Source organism: Chiloscyllium plagiosum, unplaced genomic scaffold (assembly GCF_037043375.1).
Source record: "Chiloscyllium plagiosum isolate Xiang-an unplaced genomic scaffold, Cpla_swu_hap1 HiC_scaffold_12, whole genome shotgun sequence".
Lineage (NCBI taxonomy): Eukaryota > Metazoa > Chordata > Chondrichthyes > Orectolobiformes > Hemiscylliidae > Chiloscyllium > Chiloscyllium plagiosum.
The window spans coordinates 102518253-102542099 of NW_028270150.1; the positions used below are offsets into that span (position 1 = coordinate 102518253).

The 23847-nt window shown below is 42.4% G+C and overlaps 1 protein-coding gene across 10 annotated transcripts in view; it reads left to right on the plus strand.

Annotated features, from left to right (window-relative positions):
• Positions 1-19963, plus strand: part of pcid2 (PCI domain containing 2) — a 68854-nt gene extending 48891 nt beyond the window's left edge. For 8 of the 10 annotated variants that reach the window (XM_087993124.1, XM_087993125.1, XM_043700278.2 and 5 more), the window contains 9 exons: positions 59-113; positions 1311-1414; positions 2366-2441; positions 12659-12800; positions 13046-13188; positions 14032-14105; positions 18166-18291; positions 18414-18537; positions 19588-19963. In XM_087993124.1, the coding sequence (XP_087849250.1) occupies positions 59-113; positions 1311-1414; positions 2366-2441; positions 12659-12800; positions 13046-13188; positions 14032-14105; positions 18166-18291; positions 18414-18537; positions 19588-19677 (934 nt within the window). In that variant the 3' untranslated portion in view covers positions 19678-19963. The remainder of the gene's footprint in view (positions 1-58; positions 114-1310; positions 1415-2365; positions 2442-12658; positions 12801-13045; positions 13189-14031; positions 14106-18165; positions 18292-18413; positions 18538-19587) is intronic. The other 2 variants (XM_043700284.2, XM_087993126.1) reach the window with 1 other exon arrangement.
• The last annotated feature ends 3884 nt before the right edge of the window (positions 19964-23847 follow it).

Here is a 23847-nt window from a genome sequence, read left to right on the forward strand (position 1 = left end):
ACTGCCTTGGGTTGTGAATTATTTACCTTTTGATATACCTGTGGTTTGTCACTTCTAGGGCTCTACCGATAATGTATGCAGTAGCTCTGGACCTACGGATCTTTGCAAATAATGTGAGTACGAAATTGCATTAGTTGTGGGAATTTATTAAATTCATATTCCTTTGGAAGTTTTTATTACAGTCTTGCATTCTGCATCCTTCATGTGGTGCAGAGGTATGACAGGCTCTTGGGAAGGCACTTGATTAACGTGTGTGAAAATTTCATTGTGGTCTTAAGTGGGTACCCTTTAGTCGGATCATCAGCTTCTACCTCATATAAAGACTCAGAGTACTGTAAAAGCGCTCAGATCCTTGCATTGAGCACATTTTTAATTTAGTTTTTGATGGAAGTCTCCAGCCTCTCATAGAAGAAGGGCTTGTGCCCCGAAACGTCGATTCTCCTGTTCCCTGGATGCTGCCTGACCTGCGTTTTTCCAGCAACACATTTTCAGCTCTGATCTCCAGCATCTGCAGTCCTCACTTTCTCCTCCAGCCTCTCATAGGCATATGTTGAGTTAAGCAGTTGACCCAGTAACATTGAAGAGGTGGTAGTATAGCTCCAAGTCAGAATGGTGAGCACCTTGGGGAGGAAGTTTGAGGTCATAGTGTTCCCATCTATCTGCTGCCCTTCAAGGTAGCACAGGCCATGGGTTTGAGAGGTTGAGATGAAATTTGATAGTATTTAAAATAGGAGCACTCTGTCGCATAGACAAATTGTTCCCTTTGGTGGAAGCGACGAGACCAGAGGGCACAGATTTATGATAATTGACCAAAAGGAGCCACGTGACATGAGCAAAGACCTTTCCATTTAGTGATCAGAATACACTGCCTGAAAGTGTATTCCTAACCCCTAATCCTAGCCCTATCGCCTGAGAGTCTGGTGGAGGCAGGATCAGTTGGGGCTTTATAAAGGAAATTGGCCATTGCCTGAAAAGGAAACATTTTGTAACGCTATGGCAAAAAGGCAGTGGGGTGGCAGTAGGTGAATTGCTTTCTCAGAGGGCTCGAGTGTTAAAGCCTGTCATGCATTTGGAAAGTCATCGATGTTCACCCTGAATACAGTCATCCATCCTGGCTTATAAAGGCCTCTGTTGTGTAAACCAGGTTATGTGTACAAGAATTACTTAACAACACCTATCCAATAAGAAAGTATAACACTGCATTTGAGGCTACAGGTTTAGTGTGATGATGACCAGAAATATTTGATTGGAAGCTATCAAAATTTTATTTTTATCTGTGTTTTCCTCTGACAAATCTCGCTTCTGACCAGGCTGACCAACAACTAGGAAAGAAAGGAAAGGGCAAAGTGGGAGATATGCTGGAGAAAGCTGCAGAACTACTGATGAGTTGTTTCCGAGTCTGTGCCAGTGACAAGTAGGTATTTTAATCGCTCATTTTTGATTGATTATATTGATACTAAGTACTGACAAGGGTGCATGTGGAAAGGATGTTTTCAGTTGTGGGAGAATCTAGAATTAGCAGTAACTTTGCAAAAATAAAGGGTCGCTCATTAAAAAGATCAGTCATAGAGTCATAGAGATGTACAGCACAAAAACAGACCCGTCGGTCCAACCCGTCCATGCCGACCAGATATCCCAACCTAATCTAGTCCCACTTACCAGCACCCGGCCCATATCCCTCCAAACCCTTCCTATTCATATACCCATCCAAATGCCTCTTAAATGTTGCAATTGTACCAGCCTCCACCACTTCCTCTGGCAGCTCATTCCATACATGTACCACCCTCTGTGTGAAAAAGTTGTCCCTTAGGTCTCTTTTATATCTTTCCCCCCTCACCCTAAACCTATGCCCTCTAGTTCCGGACTGCCCGACCCCAGAGAAAAGACTTTGTCTATTTATCCTATCCTTGCCCCTCATAAATTTTGTAAACCTCTATGAGGTCACCCCTCAGCCTCCAACGCTCCAGGGAAAACAGCCCCAGCCTGTTTAGCTTCTCCCTATAGCTCAAATCAAATATTCTGTCGGATTGTGAATTTTTGGAACTCTCTTCATCAAATGAGAATGGAATCAGAGACTATAAGTAATTTTTTTATGGCAGAGGTGGATATACTGTTGGTAAACTAGTGGGTGAAAAGTTTTGGTGTTGAGGTCATAATAATACCAGCCATAATCAGACCAGCCATGATCTTATTAAATGGTATAATAGGGTCGAGATACTCCTAACTCATGTGTTCGTAGGTATGTAGTCATGTAACTCTTGTAATCCATTGCATTTTTTAGAAATTAAAGTAATTCAGTAAAGCTATAAAATTACCAATGATTTGAAGCAATTTTGCTGAATTTTATTATTGCTTCTGAAAATAGCCGCGCTGGAATCGATGACTCAAAGAAGTGGGGAATGCTATTTCTCATCAATCAGCTGTTCAAAATATATTTTAAGGTAAGAAAAGGACCTGGTATTTACAGCTGTATAAATGTGTAATCTGTACTCATTGGTATCTGCCCCGATACCAGTGCGGACTCTCAAAAGCTGAACAACCTAGCAAGGTGGAGGTCCTGCCTACCTAATGACAGGGCTGCTTCACTATTCCCTTGTTAACATTGATACTTTGGCAACTGGATGAGAAAGCCAGCAGTCAGGAGACTGCTAGGTTTGTGGGGAGTGGTCAGCCATTGGGGCTACAAGGAACGGTCCTACCAGTGGGAGGCTGAGATCTTTCTTGTGGGACCAGGACTGTGTTCTGCTCCTCTTGGCCCACAGGGAATGCTGGAAAATGTTCTCAGCGCATGAAGCCTCTAATTCTAAACTGCTAAGTTTCCAGACCTATGGGAAACCCATTTAACAGCAGTGAATTTTAAATCATGATGTTAATTACCCATTAGGAGCCTTATTTCAATATGGAGGGAGTGAGGACTGCAGAGGTGATAGAGATTCGAGGAATAGGGAAAGAGAACACTTAAATGCGTGGCTACAGGGATGGTGCAGGAGGGAGGGATTCCGGTTTTTGGATAACTGGGGTTCTTTCTGGGGACGGTGGGACCTCTATAAACAGGATGGTCTACACCTGAACCTGAGGGGCACCAGTATCCTTGGGGGGAGGTTTGCTAGTGCTCTTGGGGGGGGGTTTAAACTAACTCTGCAGGGGCATGGGAACCCAGATTGTAGCTTCAGGGTGCAGGGCCAGGAGTGTAGGGAGGTTAGGAACATGGCATCAATTTCCAAGGAGGGTGTCTGTAAACAGGAAAGTGGCTTGAAGTGTGTATACTTCAATGCAAGAAGTATACGAAATAAGGTAGGTGAACTTGCAGCGTGGGTTGGTACCTGGGACTTCGATGTTGTGGCTATTACGGAGACATGGCTAGAACAGGGACAGGATTGGCTGTTGCAGGTTCCAGGATTTAAATGTTTTAGTAGGGTCAGAGGTGGGGGTAAAAGAGGGGGAGGTGTGGCATTGCTTGTCAAAGATAGTATTACAGTGGTGGAAAGGACGATGGATGAAGACTTGCCATCTGAGGTAGTTTGGGCTGAGGTTCGGAACAGGAAAGGTGAGGTCACCCTGTTAGGAGTCTTTTACAGGCCTCCCAATAGTCCTAGAAACGTAGAAGAAAGGATAGGGAAGGTGATTCAGGAGATGAGTGACAGTAATAGGGTGGTGGTTATGGGGGACTTTAACTTTCCTGATATTGATTGGGAAAGCTATAGCTCAAGTTCGTTAGATGGGTCAGTGTTTGTTCAATGTGTGCAGGAGAGTTTCCTGACACAATATGTAGACAGGCCAACAAGAGGTGAGGCCATACTGGATTTGGTTCTGGGTAACGAACCAGGCCAGGTGTTAGAATTAGAGGTAGGTGAGCACTTTGGGGATAGTGACCATAATTCGGTGATTTTTACTCTCGTGGATGGAGAGGGATAAGTGTGTACTACAGGGCAAGAGTTATAGCTGGGGTCAGGGAAATTATGATGCGGTGAGGAATGACTTAGGATGTGTGGCCTGGAAAAGTAGACTCCAAGGCAAGAGTGTAAATGATATGTGGAGCTTGTTCAAGGAGCAACTATTGAGTGTCCTTGATAATTATGTACCTGTCAGGCAGGGAGGAAAGGGTCGTGCGAGGGAGCCGTGGTTTAATAAGGAATTGGAATCCCTTGTTAAATGGAAGAGGGCGGCCTATCTCAAGATGAGACGTGAAGGTTCAATTGGGGCGATTGAGAGTTATAGGGTAGCCAGGAAGGACCTGAAGAGAGAGTTAAGAGCAGCAAGGAGGGGACATGAAAGGTCCTTAGTCGGTAGGATTAGGGAAAACCCTAAGGCTTTCTATAGGTATGTTAGGAATAAAAGAATGACTAGGGTAGGAATAGGTCCAGTCAAGGATAGTAGTGGGAAGTTGCGTGTGGAGGCGGAAGAGATTGGGGAGACACTGAATGAATACTTTTCTTCAGTATTTACTCAGGAACAGGGCATTGTCGTCGATGTGAGTACTGAGTCACAAATAAGTAGAATGGATGGCTTTGAGGTATGTAGAGAAGAGGTGTTGGAAATCCTGGAAAAGGTGAAAATAGATAAGTCCCCTGGGCCTGATGGCATTTATCCTAGGATTCTCTGGGAAGCAAGGGAGGAGATTGCAGAGCCATTGGCCTTGATTTTTATGTCCTCTTTGTCTACTGGAGTAGTGCCAGAAGACTGGAGGATAGCAAATGTGGTTCCCTTGTTCAAAAAGGGGAGTACGGATAACCCTAGTAACTATAGGCCGGTGAGTCTCACTTCTGTTGTGGGCAAAGTCTTAGAGAGAATTGTAAGGGATAGGATTTATGCACATCTGGATAGGAATAATGTGATCAAGGATAGTCAGCATGGTTTTGTGAAGGGCAGGTCGTGCCTCACAAACCTTATTGAATTCTTTGAAAAGGTGACGAAGGAGGTTGATGAGGGGAAAGCGGTAGATGTGGTATATATGGATTTTAGTAAGGCGTTTGATAAGGTTCCCCATGGTAGGCTACTGCAGAAAATACGGAGATATGGCATTGAGGGTGAGTTGGAGGTTTGGATTAGGAATTGGCTGGATGGAAGAAGACAGAGGGTAGTAGTTGATGGCAAAGTTTCTTCATGGAGTGCCGTCACTAGCGGTGTTCCGCAAGGATCTGTTTTGGGACCATTGCTGTTTGTCATTTTTATAAATGACCTGGAAGAGGGGTTAGAAGGTTGGGTGAGCAAGTTTGCGGATGATACGAAAGTCGGAGGAGTTGTTGACAGTGAGGAAGGATGTGGCAGGTTACAGCAGGATATAGAGAAGCTGCAGAGCTGGGCAGAAAGGTGGCAAATGGAATTCAATGTAGCTAAATGTGAGGTGATTCACTTTGGGAAGAATAACAAAAAGATGGGGTACTGGGCTAATGGTCGGATACTTGGTAGTGTCCATGTACACAGATCTCTGAAAGTTGCCACCCAGGTAAATAGTGCGGTGAGGAAGGCATATGGCGTACTGGCTTTTATTGGTAGAGGAATTGAGTTCCGGAGTCCTGAGGTCATGATGCAGTTGTATAAAACTCTGGTGCGGCCGCATCTGGAATATTGTGTGCAGTTTTGGTCGCCATACTATAGGAAGGATGTGGAGGCACTGGAACGGGTGCAGAGGAGGTTTACCAGGATGTTGCCTGGTATGGAAGGAAGATCGTATGAGGATAGACTGAGACACTTGGGGCTGTTTTCATTAGAGAAAAGAAGGTTTAGGGGTGACTTGATTGAGGTGTACAAGATGATTAGGGGGTTAGATAGGGTTGACAGTGTGAACCTTTTCCCGCGTATGGAGTTGGGTATTACAAGGGGGCATAGCTTTAAATTAAGGGGGGGTAGATATAGGACTGAAGTTAGGGGTAGGTTCTTCACTCAGCGAGTCGTAAGTTCATGGAATGCCCTGCCAGCAGCAGTGGTGGACTCTCCCTCTTTATGGGCATTTAAGCGGGCATTGGATAGGTATATGGAGGATAGTGGGTTAGTATAGGTTAGATGGGCTTGGATCGGCGCAACATCGAGGGCCAAAGGGCCTGTACTGCGCTGTATTCTTCTATGTTCTATGTTCTATGCTGGAGATCAGGGTCCCTGTTAAAGGACTTATGCCCGAAATACCAATTCTCCTGCTCCAGGGATGCTGTCTGACCTGCTGTGCTTTTCCAGCACCATCCTCTCGACCCTCATTTCAATATGTTTGTCACAAATTAACTGTGAATAGTGCACTGATAATCATGCCCCACTACTTTACAAGTCATCACAAAATAGATAAATGCATAAAAATCATAATGAGGAAACCAAAATGATCAATGTGCCTGACTGGCTGCTATTCAAGACATAAGCATTTCATACCAGCTTTCTTCAGTAACAGCAGAAATAATTCTGTTTATTGTAACACACATAGGTTTAATAAGAGCAATGAAGAGAAAGGATTTCAAATTTATGCAACTTAAACTATATCCCTTCAAAATCCCAAATGCTTACACAGTCATAAGACAGACAAAAAAAAAAGTTTATACAGATGTTATGCATGGAAAAAACAATATTGACAGAGAAAACAAAATTCTGAAGCTCAAAAGTCCAGGCCATAAGGTGGAAAGTCCTTTTTGTCTGAGTAAATATGATGTTTGCAATGCTGACGTGTTATTTAAGGTATAGCGATGATTGTCATTAATTCAATAGTTTGAGGAGGCATTTAGGTCTCCCTTGAATGTAGTCTTTCTTTTTAAATTTTCTGGGGCTTTCTGACTTTCCTGGCATGAAGAGAAAGGGAGCGAATATACGAACTGGATATTTACACTGCCTCCTGCTCTTTGCACTTACTGTTTTTAAACCCTTTACAACTCAACCAATCAATGAGCCGTAGCCAAGCATAATTTTCTTAGTCAAAAGGTTCTACATTCAGTCTTGACTTGCCCCTTTTTTTGCTTCCAAATTGTGGCAGTTTATAGCGCAGCTCAATCATGTGTTGTTTTCATGTTACAAAACCTTCCTTTTTTAATTAAAGCAGACCAATTTGCAATTCGGTTTATATTCCAAAACAGTGAAAATGTGTGGTTTTTCACATCTTCGCTAAGCATTATCAGAGAAGACACTGGCCTAGTGGTATTATTGCTCGACTGATAATCCAGAGACCCAGGTTAATGCTGTGAATGTGGGTTTGAAGGCCACCGTGGTAGATGATGAAATTTCAATTCAATGAAAAGCTACAATAAAAACTGGCCTCGTGAAGATCATGTCACCACTGTCGATTGTCATAAAAACCCATCTGGTTCACTAATGTCCTTCAGTGAATGACCTCGAGGGCAGAACATGATCTATATGGACTTCAGTAAGGCATTCAACAAGGTTCCCCATGGGAGACTGATTAGCAAAGTTAGATCTCATGGAATACAGGGAGATCAGGGAGAACATTTGGATACAGAACTGGCTCAAAGGTAGAAGACAGAGGGTGGTGGTGGAGGGTTGTTTTTCAGACTGGAGGCCTGTGACCAATGGAGTGCCACAAGGGTCGGTGCTGGGTCCACTACTTTTCGTCATTTATATAAATGATTTGGATGTGAGCATAAGAGGTATAGTTAGTAAGTTTGCAGATGACACCAAAATTGGACATGTAGTGGACAGCGAAGAGGGTTACCTCAGATTACAACAGGATCTGGACCAGATGGGCCAATGGGCTGAGAGGTGGCAGATGGAGTTTAATTCAGATAAATGAGAGATGCTGCATTTTGGGAAAGCAAATCTTAGCAGGACTTATACACTTAATGGTAAGGTCCTAGGGAGTGTTGCTGAACAAAGAGACCTTGGAGTGCAGGTTCATAGCTCCTTGAAAGTGGAGTCGCAGGTAGATAGGATAGTGAAGAAGGCGTTTGGTGTGCTTCCCTTTATTGGTCAGAGTATTGAGTACAGGAGTTGGGAGGTCATGTTGTGGTTGTACAGCTCATTGGTTAGGCAACTGCTGGAATATTGCATGCAATTCTGGTCTCCTTCCTATTGGGAAGATGTTGTGAAACTTGAAAGGGTTCAGAAAAGATTTACAAGGATGTTGCCAGGGTTGGAGGATTTGAGCTATAGGGAGAGGCTGAACAGGCTGGGGCTGTTTTCCCTGGAGCGTCGGAGGCTGAGGGGTGACCTTATAGAGCTTTATAAAATCCTGAGGGGCATGGATAGGGTAAATAGACAAGTCTTTTCCCTGGGGTGGGGGAGTCCAGAACTAGAGGGCATAGGTTTAGGGTGAGAGGGGAAGGATATAAAAGGGATATAAGGGGCAACATTTTCATGTAGAGGGTGGTGCGTGCATGGAATGAGCTGCCAGAGGAAGTGGTGGAGGCTGGTACAATTGCAACGTTTAAGAGGCATTTGGATGGGAATGTGAATAGGAAGGGTTTGGAGGGATATGGGCCGGGTGCAGGCAGGTGGGACTAGATTGGGTTGGGATATCTGGTCGGCATGAACGAGTTGGACCGAAGGGTCTGTTTCCATGCTGTACATCTCTATGACTCTGCCATCCTTACTCAGTCTTGCCTATTTATCTGTAGCAATGAAGCAATGTAGTTATAACATAGAACATAGAACAATACAGCACAGAACAGCCCCTTCAGCCCACGATGTTGTTGGCTCTTAAGATAGGCAATAATTGTTCATCCTATGAATGAATATTTTTTTAAAAGATCCATCTCTTCAACAAGATGCTCTTAACACAGATGGGATTTATCCAAGGATTCTCTGGGAAGCAGGGAAGGGCATTGCAGAGCCTTTGACTTCGATCTTTTTGATGTAATTGTCTACAGGAGTAGTGCCAGAAGACTGCAGGATAGCAAATGTTGTTCCCTGTTCAAGAAGGGGAGTAGAGACAACTCCGGTAATTATAGACCAGTGTGCCTTACTTCGGTAGTGGGCAAAGAGTCGGAAAGAATTATAAGAGATAGGATTTATAATCATCTAGAAAGGAATAATTTAATTAGGGATTGTCAGCACCGTTTTGTGAAGGGTAGATTGTGCCTCACAAACCTTATTGAGTTCTTTGAGATGGGGACCAAACAGGTGGATGAAGGTAAAGCACTTGATGTGGTGTATGTGGACTTCAGTAAGGCGTTTGATAAAGTTTCCCACCGTAGGCAATTGCAGAAAATACGGAGGCATGGGGTTGAAGGTGATTTAGTGATTTGGATCAGAAATTGGCTAGCTGAAAGAAAACAGAGGGTGGTGGTTGATGGGAAATGTTCACCCTGGAGGTCAGTTACTAGTGGTGTACCGGAAGGATCTGTTTTGGGTCCACTGCTGTTTGTCATTTTTATAAATGACCTGGATGAGGGCATAGAAAGATGGGTTAGTAAATTTGTGGATGACACTATGGTCAGTGGAGACATGGATAGTGCTGAAAGATGTTGCACGTTATAAAGGGACATAGATAAGCTGAGAGGTGGCAAATGAAGTTTAATGTGGAAACGTGTAAGGTGATTCACTTTGGAAGGAGTTAAAAATCACACAACACCAGGTTGTAATCCAAGAGGTTTATTCGGCAGCACTAGCTTTTGGAGCGCTGCTCCTTCATCAGGTGGCTGTGGAGTATAAGATTGTAAGACACAGACTGACATGATATATTGAGAAAAACTGGATTGTTTATTCAGTCATTCATCTTTTAGAATGACCATGTTAATTTTTGTTCTTTCATAATCCCAGAATTTATTAAAGTTACATTCTCAATTTAGCTTTAACAATGGGTGCCATCTCAGCTCAGATACTGCATTGAAGATGTGAGGTTAAAGTCTGTCTGTGTCCGTGTCTCTGTCTGTCTGCTTCATTGGGACATACGCCTTCTTACAAACTCTATCTATTTTTTAAACACTGCAAAAATAAATGTGATGAATTAGATGTGCATTGCACAAATTTAAATTGTTGGTCCTCTCCCACCCTATGAGCGTGTCGGTTGAGTGTACCATCAAGGTTAGGGCTTCAGTCGGATCTGAATTATTTTCAGACCACACACACACACTAACTTCACATATTGTTTTCTGTTTTGTTTATCCCATATTGTTGGATAGTACATATTTAGCTAGCCTGCCTCCCAGATGCAGAGAGGTCCCGGTATGCTGTCACAATACTGGTTCTGTTACAAGGTTACTATGCCCTTGAGTTTTTTTCAGGGGGGGGAGTAATTGGCCAGGCTCCATTTAATTAGGGCCTTACTGTTGACCCTAACAGATGATACCTCCAGTTTAAGATTTTAATGTCATATAAAAAAAGACACAAGCTAGCTTTGTTTATGTTAAAGGTTTTTTCAGTTCCGATCTTTAGTTAGTTTAATTACAGCAGGGGATGTGTGAAAAGTTGCTGGATTTTTCTCTCGCCTTGCAAACTGCAAGCTTTTGTTTGATTTTACCTTTTGCGCTAAGGGATCTGTGTATTGGGATTGTTGCAAGAAGTTTTGGAACAGCATCATTAAGTTGTGTTTTGATAGGATAAGTTATCTGTTATTCTGTTTTCTGTTCTTTGTGTTTCATTCCGTAAGTTCGTAAATACATCTTGTTTGTTTAAAACTTGGCAGTCGACCCAGCTAATTTACTCCGTGAATATCCACTATACATCTAGCTAAACAAATAGCAAAGTTATTTGGGCTACCTGCTTAAAAAATGTTTTGAGGGGGTCTAGCTTAGTCCATAACAATATGATTTACAAAAGTTTGGAATGCAGGTATACCAAGTAATTAGAATCATAGAATCCCAGCAGTGTGGAAGCAGGCTATTCAGCCTATCGAGTCTGCACTGACCCTTCGAAGAACATCCAACCTACCCTATCCTATTCCTGTAACCCTGCATTTCCTATGGCTAACCCACTTGGCCTACAATCCTTGAACGCTGTGGCTAATTTAGTATGGCCAATCCACCTCACCTGCACATCTTTGGACTATGGGAGGAAACTGGAGCAAACCCACGCAGACACGGGGAGAATGTGCAAACTCCACACAGTTGCTCAAAGGTGGAATCAAAGCCGGGTCCCTAGAGCTTGAGACAACAGCGAGAACCACTGTGCCACTTTAGAAGATAGGAAAGCTAATAGAATGCTATCATTTATTGCCAGGGGAATTAAGTACATAAAGAGAGATGTTGTATTTCCGTTATACAGGGATGAGAGTATACATGGAGTACTGCACAGTATTACCCCCCTTATTAGTAAACTAAGGATGTACATGTCTTGGAAGCAGTTCAGCGAATGTTTACCAGACTAATAACTGGTATGGGCAGGTTGTCTTCTGAGGAATGTTTGAATAGGCTAAGTTTATGTCTGCTGAAGTTTTGAGTATCAGATGACATGGTTGAAAATTTATGAGATCATTAGTGATCTTGAGAGGGTAGAGGTTCAAAATAAATGTTTCCCCTTGGGGAGAATATACAAGTTACTGTTTAAAACTAAGGGGTTACACATTTAAGACGAAGGTGAGTATATTTTATCTCACAAGGGATCAGGAATCTTTGGAACTCTCTTCCTCAAAGCAGAGTATTTGAATCTTTTTTTAAGGAAGTCAGGGAGGTAAAACCAGGGATTTTATTGGGGTTAAGTGAGAAATGAAATAATCAGATCAGCCATGAGCTTATTGCTAAATGGCTGATTGAGGGGCTACGTGGTCGACTCCTCCTAGTCCTTCATTAGTTCACTCAGTCAAGTACTGTGCGGATGCATCTCATGGGTTAATCCACAACAAAAATCCATTCAATACCTCTTTTCTCTTCTCATTACTTGTACACATTGAACAGCATTTGTCACCGTCAGTCCTAGTTATCCAATGGATGAGTGACACAGTAAAAATGGTAACAGCCGCAAATGCACTATCTTCCCGTGATATTTTGTACCATTCATTTTGTAACCAGTATTTCATTGGTGATGAGACTGAGGCCATTGCTCTCAAGTGCCTGATCTGTGTTGATAGGAATGGGTTATGACGGTGTAGGTGTGTACTATACCTTTAAGAGAGAGTAGAAGCTGGCACAGACCTAGAGAGGCACAGGGTGTGCTGAAAGATTTAAAAATATAACGTTGGGTTGATACAAATAGCTGGCGCTATGCTGCCATGTTACAAAAACAAATTCAAATTCAGCCATTCAGTTTAAATTATGCCCAAGATATCAAAATCCAATCGAATTTGAATTTTACTGTTTTGGATGACATCAAACCAATGAAATGATTCAACGTAAGGCTGGCTGGATAACTCTCTGAAAGGTACCTGTCCATAAGAAATTTGTGTAGCAGAAGACTGAAGCCAACCTAGAGAGATCTACAGAGAAAGTTCAGCATCTGAAGACGATAGCTGCATTTGAAATTGCCGTAAATTTAAGAGGGAATTGTAGAGTGGTGGGGGAGGAAGTGGGGCGTTGATATAGCTTTAAGAGAAACGAGTTATAAATAGCTGCTGTTTGATGTTCTCTTTTGGGCTTAAAGAATAAAATTGTTAATTATTTCTTTAAATAGTGAGATCTGGGATAGTTCTTTGCCTGTCGAAATGTAACAGATTATGGCACGAGGTGAGCTTCTCTGTGTATTGGGTTTAAATTAGCAGAGGGGTTTATCCCGTGTTGTAACAAATGGTACTGGATTGTTTGATGTCCACTAGAAATTGATATTTAATAATATTTGGTATGCTGCCCATTTCCAACAGATCAATAAACTCCATCTATGTAAACCTTTAATCAGAGCCATTGACAGCTCCAGTTTAAAGGATGAATACAGCATGGCACAAAGGGTGACATACAAATACTACGTTGGGAGGAAAGCCATGTTTGACAGTGATTTTAAACAAGGTGAGGCACTCATTACCAGGTATGCTGCAGGCTTCTTATTATTGTACAGTGTCTGTTTTGTCCTGTTGCTGGCCTGTTCTAAGCAAAGTTACATTTAACTTACTCTGTACCAACTATCTAATTATCTATGTAATGTATGTGGAAAGGAAGGAGGTATAAAATATACAGCGGAAACTTTGTTTTTTAGTGGCTAAATAGGAGCAGAGATCAATTTTAAAATACAACATTTTTGATTTGTTTTGCAGCTGAAGAATACTTATCGTTTGCATTTCAGCATTGCCATAAGTCCAGCCAGAAGAACAAGCGGATGATTTTGATCTACCTGCTGCCTGTCAAGATGCTCCTTGTCAGTAACTCATGGAGTGGAATAATACTGACTGTAGTAACAGTAGGCATTCACATCTTGAGGGACAACTGCTGGAAAAAGCATTGATACTGAATGCTGAGATAAACGCAGCTTTTAACATTGAGATGCACTTTAGAGGCTTCAGCGTATAATGGACTGGCACCGAAGCAGTTGTGGGCGTGTTGGTGAAGCATGAGGAAAGTTTGGGCAGACTGGCGTTGTTTGACTTGATGGAAATTTATAAGATTCTCAGTTATTTAGTCAAGATGGATAGGGAAGTATGTTGCCTCTTGTGAGTGAACTGGGAGCACTGTTTTACAATTAGAGATTGCCCTATTAGAACAGTGATGAGGGGGAGAATATTATTTTTCTTCATGTCTTGCACAGCTTTGGAACTCTTCACCTCAGAAGGCAGTTGGAAGTAAGGCCACTGAATGTTTTTAAGGTGGGTTTTTAATGCATAGATTCGTGTTAGGTAAGGGAATCAAAGGTTTATTAGGAATAGCTGGGGACCTGGAATACAAAACACTAACAGATCATCCACGATCTCATTGAATGGCAGAGCGGATGCTGACTGGCCTCCTACTGACTTATATGTTTGTATAAGGTATTAAGCCAAGGCCCTGTCTGTCCTCTGAAATGCCAAGTTGAAAGAACTCAACAATATTTGACGGCAGTGATATAGGTCCAGTATGCTAGCTGATATTTATTCACCAATCTTTAGTTAACTCACATTATTTTACCATGCTGCTGTTTGTGGTAGTTTGCAATGCCTTTTGACTTCCGTGAATCCTAAGGTGACTTAACATGCCAATGTACTGAGTCAATCCTTCTTTCCTTCCCTTTTTTGATTTAATTTCTTTTAACAATCTGTTTGCTTTACAGGGCCACATGCCAACAATCCAGTTGTTACGAAAGTATGACCTTTTGCAGTTTTCTGATGTCACCAAGGCTGTTGGGTATGAACTTTATGGAGACAAAGGATTTTTTTCTTTTGTTTTACATACTTTTTAAATAACTTGAAATAAAACCTTGTAAATTACAAGGCCCTTAATATAATACCACCTGTTGCTGGAGGACAATGCCTTGAGTTGTGTAGTAATTCATCGGCAAATGGTGATTCTGCTCAGAATCTGCTGCCCTGAAGGTTGCCTGTCTCATCATTATTGAGTATTTGAATTATCCAGCCAAGGTGGGGTATGAATGCTATTATGAACATCAATGTTATTCAAATTTTGTGAGAAGATTTGTAGCTCGGGTGCTCGTTGTTGTGGTTCTGTTCGCCGAGCTGGAAGTTTTTGTTGCAAATGTTTCGTCCCCTGTCTAGGTGACATCCTCAGTGCTTGGGAGCCTCCTATGAAGTGCTTCTGTGGTGTTTCCTCCGGCATTTATAGTGGCCTGTCCCTGCCGCTTCCGGTTGTCAGTTTCAGCTGTCCGCTGTAGTGGCCGGTATATTGGGTCTAGGTCAATGTGTTTGTTGATGGAGTTTGTGGATGAGTGCCATTCTTCTAGGAATTCCCTGGCTGTTCTTTGTTTCGCTTGCCCTATAATGGTAGTGTTGTCCCAGTCAAAGTCATGTTGCTTGTCGTCTGCGTGTGTGGCTACTAGGGATAGCTGGTCGTGTCGTTTCGTGGCTAGTTGATGTTCGTGGATGCGGATCGTTAGCTGTCTTCCTGTTTGTCCTATATAGTGTATAGTTGTCCTATACATCTCTGAAATGACAGCCAGACTACTGCGACCACTAGGACTTATAACAGCACACAAACCAACAGCCACTCTCAGACAACAACTCACCAAAACGAAGGACCCGATACCCAGCATGAGCAAAATTAACGTAGTGTACAAAATCCCATGCAAGGACTGCACAAAACACTATATAGGACAAACAGGAAGACAGCTAACGATCCGCATCCACGAACATCAACTAGCCACGAAACGACACGACCAGCTATCCCTAGTAGCCACACACGCAGACGACAAGCAACATGACTTTGACTGGGACAACACTACCATTATAGGGCAAGCCAAACAAAGAACAGCCAGGGAATTCCTAGAAGCATGGCACTCATCCACAAACTCCATCAACAAACACATCGACCTGGACCCAATATACCGGCCACTACAGCGGACAGCTGAAACTGACAACCGGAAGCGGCAGGGACAGGCCACTATAAATGCCGGAGGAAACACCACAGAAGCGCTTCACAGGAGGCTCCCAAGCACTGAGGATGTCACCTAGACAGGGGACGAAACGTTTGCAACAAAAACTTCCAGCTCGGCGAACAGAACCACAGCATCAATGTTATTCTCACGACAGCTATAATCCAGTAATGGGAAGGAACTTCAAAGCTGGTGTAAAGGAGAGTAGTTTCGATCCTCTCCCCAATAGGTTGAACAACACAAGTACAAAGGCACAGAGATTATGTTACACTTATATGAATCTCCAGCCAGATTGCATTTAGAGTACTACATTCAGTTCTGAGCACTGTGTCTCAGGAAAGTTATGTTGGCCTTGGACAATGTACAGTGCAGATTGACCAGAATGGTACCTGGTTGAAAGTGTTAAATTATGAGGCCATATTGCATAGGTTATGTTTATGTTCTGTTGGTTAAAGGAGATTTAAAAAGTGAATCAATTGAGGTTGTTATGATAGAGGTTGGAGGGGTGCACCAAGTCCTTTCCCAATTCCGCTCCTCCACTGGTCATTACAAAGTTTTAATTTAGGGTCTGTTTCCGTGCTGTATATTTCTATGACTCTATAACCAGGATGTGATAGTTTGAGCACTTTGTCAGTCTTGGACTCTGTTAAGTTCAGTATTAGAAACAAGTCAACTAGGTTTCATATTTAACTCTTTAACTGAATCTGATAGTTTGGATTTTGGCAATATATATTGATATAATTAACCTTGTTAAAAAACACACACACACAACCATGAGGAAAAAGAAAGAAAAAGGAACACTGCAGAACGTTAACTTAAATGTCATTTGGCGAAAGTGTCTTTAAGTCCTGAATTATCTTGTATGGTGAGCTGTATCCAAAGCGATTCTGCACACCTAACCTTGTGGCACAGGGGTGTCACCATGGAACAGTTGTAACTGGTGAAATTCCCTTTGACTGAGATGGTAAGGTAGGTTCTAATTTCCACTTCAGGAACGCGGTCAGACTGGGGTTGCAAAGAAAGAGGGAGCGAGCGAAAACCTGTTGCTTTTGAGACAAGATTCCTAACAATCCTCTGCAGCTGGTTTCAAGATTAACCCTCTCCCACCACCAAGCTCTGTCATGTAACCTCTCTCCTCTGAAGGTCTTGTAGACTGGATGTCTGCATTTGAACCTCTGCTCCTTGCAGATATAGTATTGTTGCTGTTGTCCCTAGTGCATTTTCCTTTTGCTAAGTGTCATTCATTAGAAATTCAAGATATGTATGTTTTGCTATCTGCTGATCCAAATAGCTATGAAGTTGGTCCTAGACCTAATCTTTTCTTCCTTCATCTGGCCTGATTGTGTGGCCTTTCGCAGTAGATAGGTACATTGTAGTGGAACTGCCTTTTTTGTTGTCATCAGGATGCACCTTGCAGATAATGAGGATTTGTTGTGTTTGTTACAAATTAATATTTGGAGCACGCATTTTCCTAACAAGGTGTTTGAAATGGTTAAACAGTACAATAGGGAGAGAAAAAGAAACGATTTCCTCTGATGGCGAGCCCAGATCAAGGGTAGTGGTTGTGATGGTGTTGGGGGGGGTGGGGGGTGGGGGGGGAGCCATGCAGTTTTAAATTAGAATTAAGCAATTCAGAGTGATGTCAGGAAGCACTTCATTACACAAAAAGGGGGTGTGAATTTGGAGCTTGCCCCTCAAATGTTAGTCAAACAGAATGCTGTACAGGGAACAATGTAGCTGCAGTTACCAGGCAGCGGATTTTAGGCAATCTTCCCAACATTTATTCAGAATCAACTTTATACTTATTTAATATGCATGTCAGATTAGTAATCTGAAAAATCAGAGGCATAAAGGACTCGAGATATTGGTATAGCTTGAGATCATTTGCTGACAATGGAATCTTGATGTTATGAGGGGCGGCATGTAGATAAAAAGTAGGAGGTGTCGGGGCAGGGGGGCTTCCAGAGGGAATGCTGCAGGATTGGGAAGAGAAGCAATTTCTGTAGACTGTCTGGCTACAAATGAACAGACAGGACTGGAATCAGTTGAGAACAATTCCACCCAGCCGGCAAGGCAGGAGAGTCACTGAAAAAAATGTGGTGTGGTCAGGAGTATAAATATGGTGACTTGTAGTTGTTTTTTCCCAAGGCGGTGGATTTCAAGACTAGGGGCATATTTTAAAGTGAGAGGGGAAAAGTTTAAAAAAAATTGAGGACGATTGTTCTTACAAAATTGTGGAATGAACTTCCAAAGGATGTGGTGGATGGGGTACAGTTACTACATTTAAAGACATTTAGGTAAGTACATGAATAAGAAGTGTTTGGAGGAATATGTGCCAAGCAGGTGGGACTAGTTTAGTTTGGGATTATGGTCGGCGTTGACTGGTTGGACAGAAGGGTCTGTTTCCATGCTGCAAATCTCTTTGACTCTGTGTCAAAGCCTCCTCTGAGACAGATAAGGAAAGCTAATTTGCAATGGTCAGCTAACAAGGCTGTTGTTTGTGACTCTGAGAACTGTTTTCTCCCACCCTTCCTTTACAGTTAGAATGTTTTTAAATTGTTCATTAGCTCTCTGAAACACTGTCCATGACTTGCCATCCACAGCATTGCCTATTTATCTTTGCTGTTTCTCTCTTGTCCTCCCTCTGAAGTTCCTTGGGTGATTCTAGTGTCAGCGGTGCTATAAAACTATCAATTGATCAATTATCAAATTACCAACTGCATGTCTGAATTATGATTGCAGACATGCAGTGACCCAGCAATCAATTTAAGGCAGTAGTGGACTGGATTACTGACACGGGTGGATAAATGGGTCGGGTAAGGTCTTTTCAGCTCAGTTCTTGTCTTTTTTTTAAATTAGTGAAGGGAACCTTCTACTACTGAATGATGCTTTAGCAAAACATGAAGCCTTCTTCATTCGCTGTGGAATCTTCCTCATACTTGAGAAACTGAAAATCATCACGTATAGAAATCTTTTCAAGAAAGTGTAAGTCTCTTCCTTGTACAGCACTAGCACTTCATTTGCTGTCTGTGTATATGTTACGCAGATCTACAATGCAAATGCTGTTAATGTGCAGTTTTACTTTTTACCACACTGTATTTCTCTAGGTATTTGCTGCTCAGGACACACCAGCTGCCACTTGATGCTTTTCTGGTTGCTCTTAATTTCATGCAAGTTGAGGGTGTTGACATTGATGAAGTCCAGTGTATTTTGGCAAACCTCATCTACATGGTATGTTTTAAGTCATCTTGATACTTTGTTTGATCCCAATTTTCAATTTATGAGGGAAACATATGTTACAAAATGTCCAAACTATTATTGTTAGATTTGATAAAATGTACAAGAATGGTAGAACTATTTGGAAACCTCAGCAGAGGTATGATGGGTTAAATGGCCTCCTGGATTGCTGCAAGATTCTGTGATTCATAGATTCTTCATTGTAGCATATTTCATCCAAGCAATTTCAATATGCATATAGCTACCAGTTAATAAAAGAAAAAGAAGTTCATTCTTACACCCACCAGCTGCTTCATCATGGTTTTGGGGTCCATTGTTCAGTGACATGAGTTAACACACTGACCTGTTAATCACCACAGATTTCCTTCCCTAAAGATATTATATTTCCCTCCAAATCACACAGCACCCTGACTTGGTACTATAGTTCAAGTTCAACTGATAGTCCTCAGGGGAAGTCACTGCTTGGGTTTGTAATAGTAACACCAATCTGCTGACTCTCAACTGAGCATACAAGCCTTTCAGGCAACGCTGACACCAATTGTTAACGGCTTCAGATGAACATTGGTGTAGATGGTATAATGTCTGTGTCACTGGCTAATGCTTTGGAGACACAGGTTCTAATCTAACCAGAGTAGTTGTAATTAAAATTGTAAAAAAACTTGGAATTGAAAATTAGTCTAAGGGATGGTAGTCATGAAGCTATGATCGATTATTGTAAAAACACATCTGGTTCACTGATGTGCTCCTATTTCAACTACCTGACTTGTGAAGTATGCATAACTGATCGTGAGACCAATTGGATATTTGACCAAGATTTGTTGCTCGTCAACATTACAAAAACAGATTCTTTGGCTGCAGACATTGCTGTTTTGTGGGATCTTGCTGAGCACAAATTTGCTGCAGCATTTGTTTATGTTACATTTATATGTAAGGTTCAGCAAATATTTCATTAGTCAAGCATCTTGAAATTGCAAAAGGTGCAAACTAAATGCATGTTTTTTTTGCTAAATATTGCATATTTATGTGTGGTCTTTTTTAATATAGGGACACATCAAGGGTTATATCTCTCACCAGCATCAGAAGCTTGTTGTCAGTAAACAGAACCCTTTCCCACCGCTATCCTCTGTGGCTTAACAAATCAAGGTCGGAAGTTCATGTATTGCTCCCCACACTTATCCCGGGACATGCATGTAGTGTTGGTTGACGGCTTCATAACCAAGGATCATTCATCTAAAGCTAAGGATGATGTGACGTGCATCCCAGTGACTATTTCCTGTGATCGGTTTGAGGCACTTCCTCTGCCACTGTCCCATTTTGTATTTCCCATTAAAGATGTACATGTAATGCAAGGTATATTTTGTTTACTTAAACTTGTTAAATGACAGTGATGGAATAAACACAAACTATTCTTTTTATTGAAGTACACTGTTTATATCTCTTTTAGATTATACTGGCACCATATTGATCATTTGTACCACAACTGTACTCAAATACTTCAAAATGGCATGCACACACAACCAATGATTGAAATTTTGCTAAGTCACCTTTCCCTCAAATATCCCACCCCTCTCTGCACCAGAAGTAACATTCAAGATGCTTGAGAGTATCCAGGACCAAAGCAATCTGCTTCATCAGCACCTATTCCATCACCTGAAGCAATCACTCCCTTTACCACGAGCACACAGCGGCAAAAATCTGTACTTACTACCTGATGGATTCACCCAAATTGCCAAGCAGCCTTCAACAGCAGGAGGAGCAGGACCTCTACAATCTAGAAGAATAAAAGCAGCGAATACATGGGTACACCACTACCTAGAAGTTCCCCTCCAAATCACACAGCATGCTGACTTGGGAACTGTTCCTTCTATGTTACTGGGTCAGAAATCCCTAACACATCATGGAGTCCACTCATTCAAGAAAGCCGGACTGCCAGTTTCTTAAGGGCAGTAAGTATCGAGAGTTTTGCCAACTATCTACGAATGAATGAAAAAAATTTGTTCTGATGCAAGCTCGGCGGCCTGAAATTGGAACTTTGTACCCCTCTCCACAAAGAAGGGTCAGAAAAATGGGGTGAAAGGGTAGACCCACTTAAAGTAGTCTTTGGAAAAAAGGAGGTGGTGACAGGTGCAAATTGGAGGGAAAAAAAATGAAGCTTGCATGTTTAAAGCTGAAGCCACAGTGTTGCTATCAGGAAAAAAAAGAGGATGCTTTGGTTTGAAAGTGTCAGGAAGAAACCATCACCATCAGAGCATAGGCATATGATAGGGTCAGAAGTCACACAACACAGGTTATAGTCCAACAGGTTTATTTAAGATCATAAGCTTTCACCTGAGGAGGGGGCTGTGCTCCAAAAGCTTATAACCTGGTGTTGTGTGACTTCTGACCTTGTCCATTCCAGTCCCAACACTGGCACCTCTACATCATATGATAGGAGTTGGCTCTGAAAGGAATCTCTATAACCTCGGTGATCAGCCTACAATGCCATAAGTACATTGCCATTTAACAAGTCTAAGTAAACAGTTCACTTAAACGCCTGAAGTGAAGTTTAATGACCTCACTAGGACAGTGAAGGTAGCTTCACTGTTCTCTGGTGAGTGACAGCAAATATTACAGTAACACAAGCAACGAGCTAAACCCTACTCAAATATTCAAACAATCCCCTCTGGGGTCGTACCTGGTACACTGTAGCCTCATGTTTGTTCTCTCATCCTGTGATGCATTGAACTCTCACCACTTCATTCTTTGCTTCCTTGTGCCTATCAGTCTGTGACTCCTGACAAGGTTTTAGATTAGATTTGATTCTCTACAGTGTGGGGAGAGGCCCTTCGGCCCAACAAGTCCACACCGACTCTCCGAAGAGTAACCTACCCAGACCCATTTCCTTATGACTAATGCAGCTAATGCCATGGGGCAATTAGCATGGCCAATTCACCTCTTTGGACTGTGGGAGGAAACCCACGCAGATATAGGGAGAATGTGCAAACTCCACACTGACAGTCGCCCAAGGGTGGAATTGAGCCCGGGCCCCTGCCGTTGTGAGGCAGCAGTGCTAACCACTGAGCCTCCGTGCCACCTCAGTTGCAGTTGTGTCTGCAAAGTCTGGAGACTTACAGCCATAATGCTATGGATTCCTCCTGCACAGAAATTCAGCACATAATGCCAAATATTCACTCATTAAAGTTATTAAAAAGAGAAGTGACATCAGAAAGGAATTATGAGGAAAGGCTGAACAGTTTGGGCTTGTATCCTCTTTCGAAGAATGAATTGGTCTTATTGAAACATAAGACCCTGAGGGGACTTGACATAGATGATGCTGAGAGCATGTTTCCCCTTGTGGGAGGTAATAGAGAAAGGGGCTGCCCCATCTTTGCTGGGGTTGAGAAGAACGCTTTGCTGTAAGGGTTGTTGGTCTTTGAAACACTTCTCCCCTGAGAGTGGTGAAAGCTGGGCCATTGAATATGTTTAACGCAGAGGTCAATAGGTTCTTGACATAAGGGAGTCGAAGTGAATCAGGGATGGGCAGAACAGCGGTTTGAGACTGCGATCTTATTGGATAGCAGAGCAAGCTCGCTGGCCAAAGACCTATTCCGAGTTCCAATGCCTGCTGTACTATCAATTATTAAATTGCAGTAAGCAGTAGAAATCAATAGGGATCATTGAGTTGCCCTTGAATTCATGACAATATACTCTAATGTTTCCTCTAAGCTGGGGTCTATGCACGGCTTTCAGTGTGGCAGTTCGTGGGCATGCTGATATACACCAACTTCCAATGTTAATGTATAATTCTTCAAAATCTCCGTCAGCTGCCTCATGAGACATCTACAAACTAACCCTTACATATAACTTCGGATGTGATCGGTATTGTGCTGGCTACAGATAGTGCTGAGTTAGGGTCCACAGCTGGTGAGACATATACTTGTTGCAAAGACAGCAGCATTTCAGTGGGACCAGTTGAATCTGTTTGTCAATCACAGATTCCTCATGAAATAGGGAATCCAGCATCTTTCTGCATCAATTGAATCAGTTGTATTGATCACTGATAAGCAGAACTCCATTCACAGAACCTTGTGGTTTGTTGATGTTCATAAGGCTTATCCTTCTCCTCAGAACAACCTCCTCACCACATCCTGGAACTGCAACGCACTCTTGGCTCATTGCTGAAGTCTCGAACGAGAGAGTACTGGAACCACCTCTTGTCCTGCCTTCCGTTGATCCCAGGACTGAGCAAAGGGAGCCATCTCCAACCGAAGAGGCTCTAGTAGTTTTGAGCCACCGTGACATAGAAATGGTTGGATGGGATGGAGAAATGCTCACATTGTCACCAAAGGTGTTCACGGTGAAGAAACCATTAAGGCCTTTTGTAAACAATATAAAATTGCTGGATTTATTTGATGCAATCTCCATTGTTAACTATAGGATAGTGGGGAATGACACCATTAGCCTAATGCTTTTACATAGATCAGGACAGTTAGCTGCGTCCCTGGGTTATGATTTGAGGAAACATTTGCGTGTGTGAATGAGCACTCTCAGCTGTCTGATAGCCCTGCTCTTCTTGGTAGTGACAGGTCTGCATCTCTGGCAGTGTCAGGCCTTTTGCTCACACATGCCTTGCCACAGGCCATCAGCCAGTATAGGCTTAAACATTCAATGTTTTTTTCATTTGTTAATCTCTGCCAGCATTTGTTATGAAGCTCCAGAAACAAAGGTCAGGAAAGACAAAAATGTACTTGTAGAACTAGATGTAGGTTTGCTCGCTGAGCTGGAAGGTTCATTTCCAGACTTTTCATCACCCTTCTAGGTAACATCTTCAGTGGGCCTCAGGTGAAGCACTGCTCATAATTCCTGCTTTCTATTTATATATTTGGGTTTCTTTGGGTTGGTGACATCATTTCCTATTGTGATGTCATTTCCTATTGTGATGTCACTTCCTGTTCTTTTTTTCAGGGGGTGGTAGATGGGGTCTAACTCGATGTGTTTGTTGATAGAGTTCTTGAAGAATGGGTACCCTATGAACACAGTCCACTGATTTCTCACTAACAAACCCAAACAAGCAGACAAAACATGTCCAGAAACCCATCAAAGACATCTCGGAAATGACTGCCAGACTCTTCAGACCCCTTGGCATCATGGTAGCCCACAAACCCACCAACACACTAAAACAGCAGCTAATGAACTTGAAAGACCCTATACAGACATCATGCAAAACTAATGTTATTTACAAAGTACCGTGCAAGGACTGTAACAAACACTACACTGGACAAACAGGCAGAAAACTAGCCACCAGGATACATGAACATCAACTAG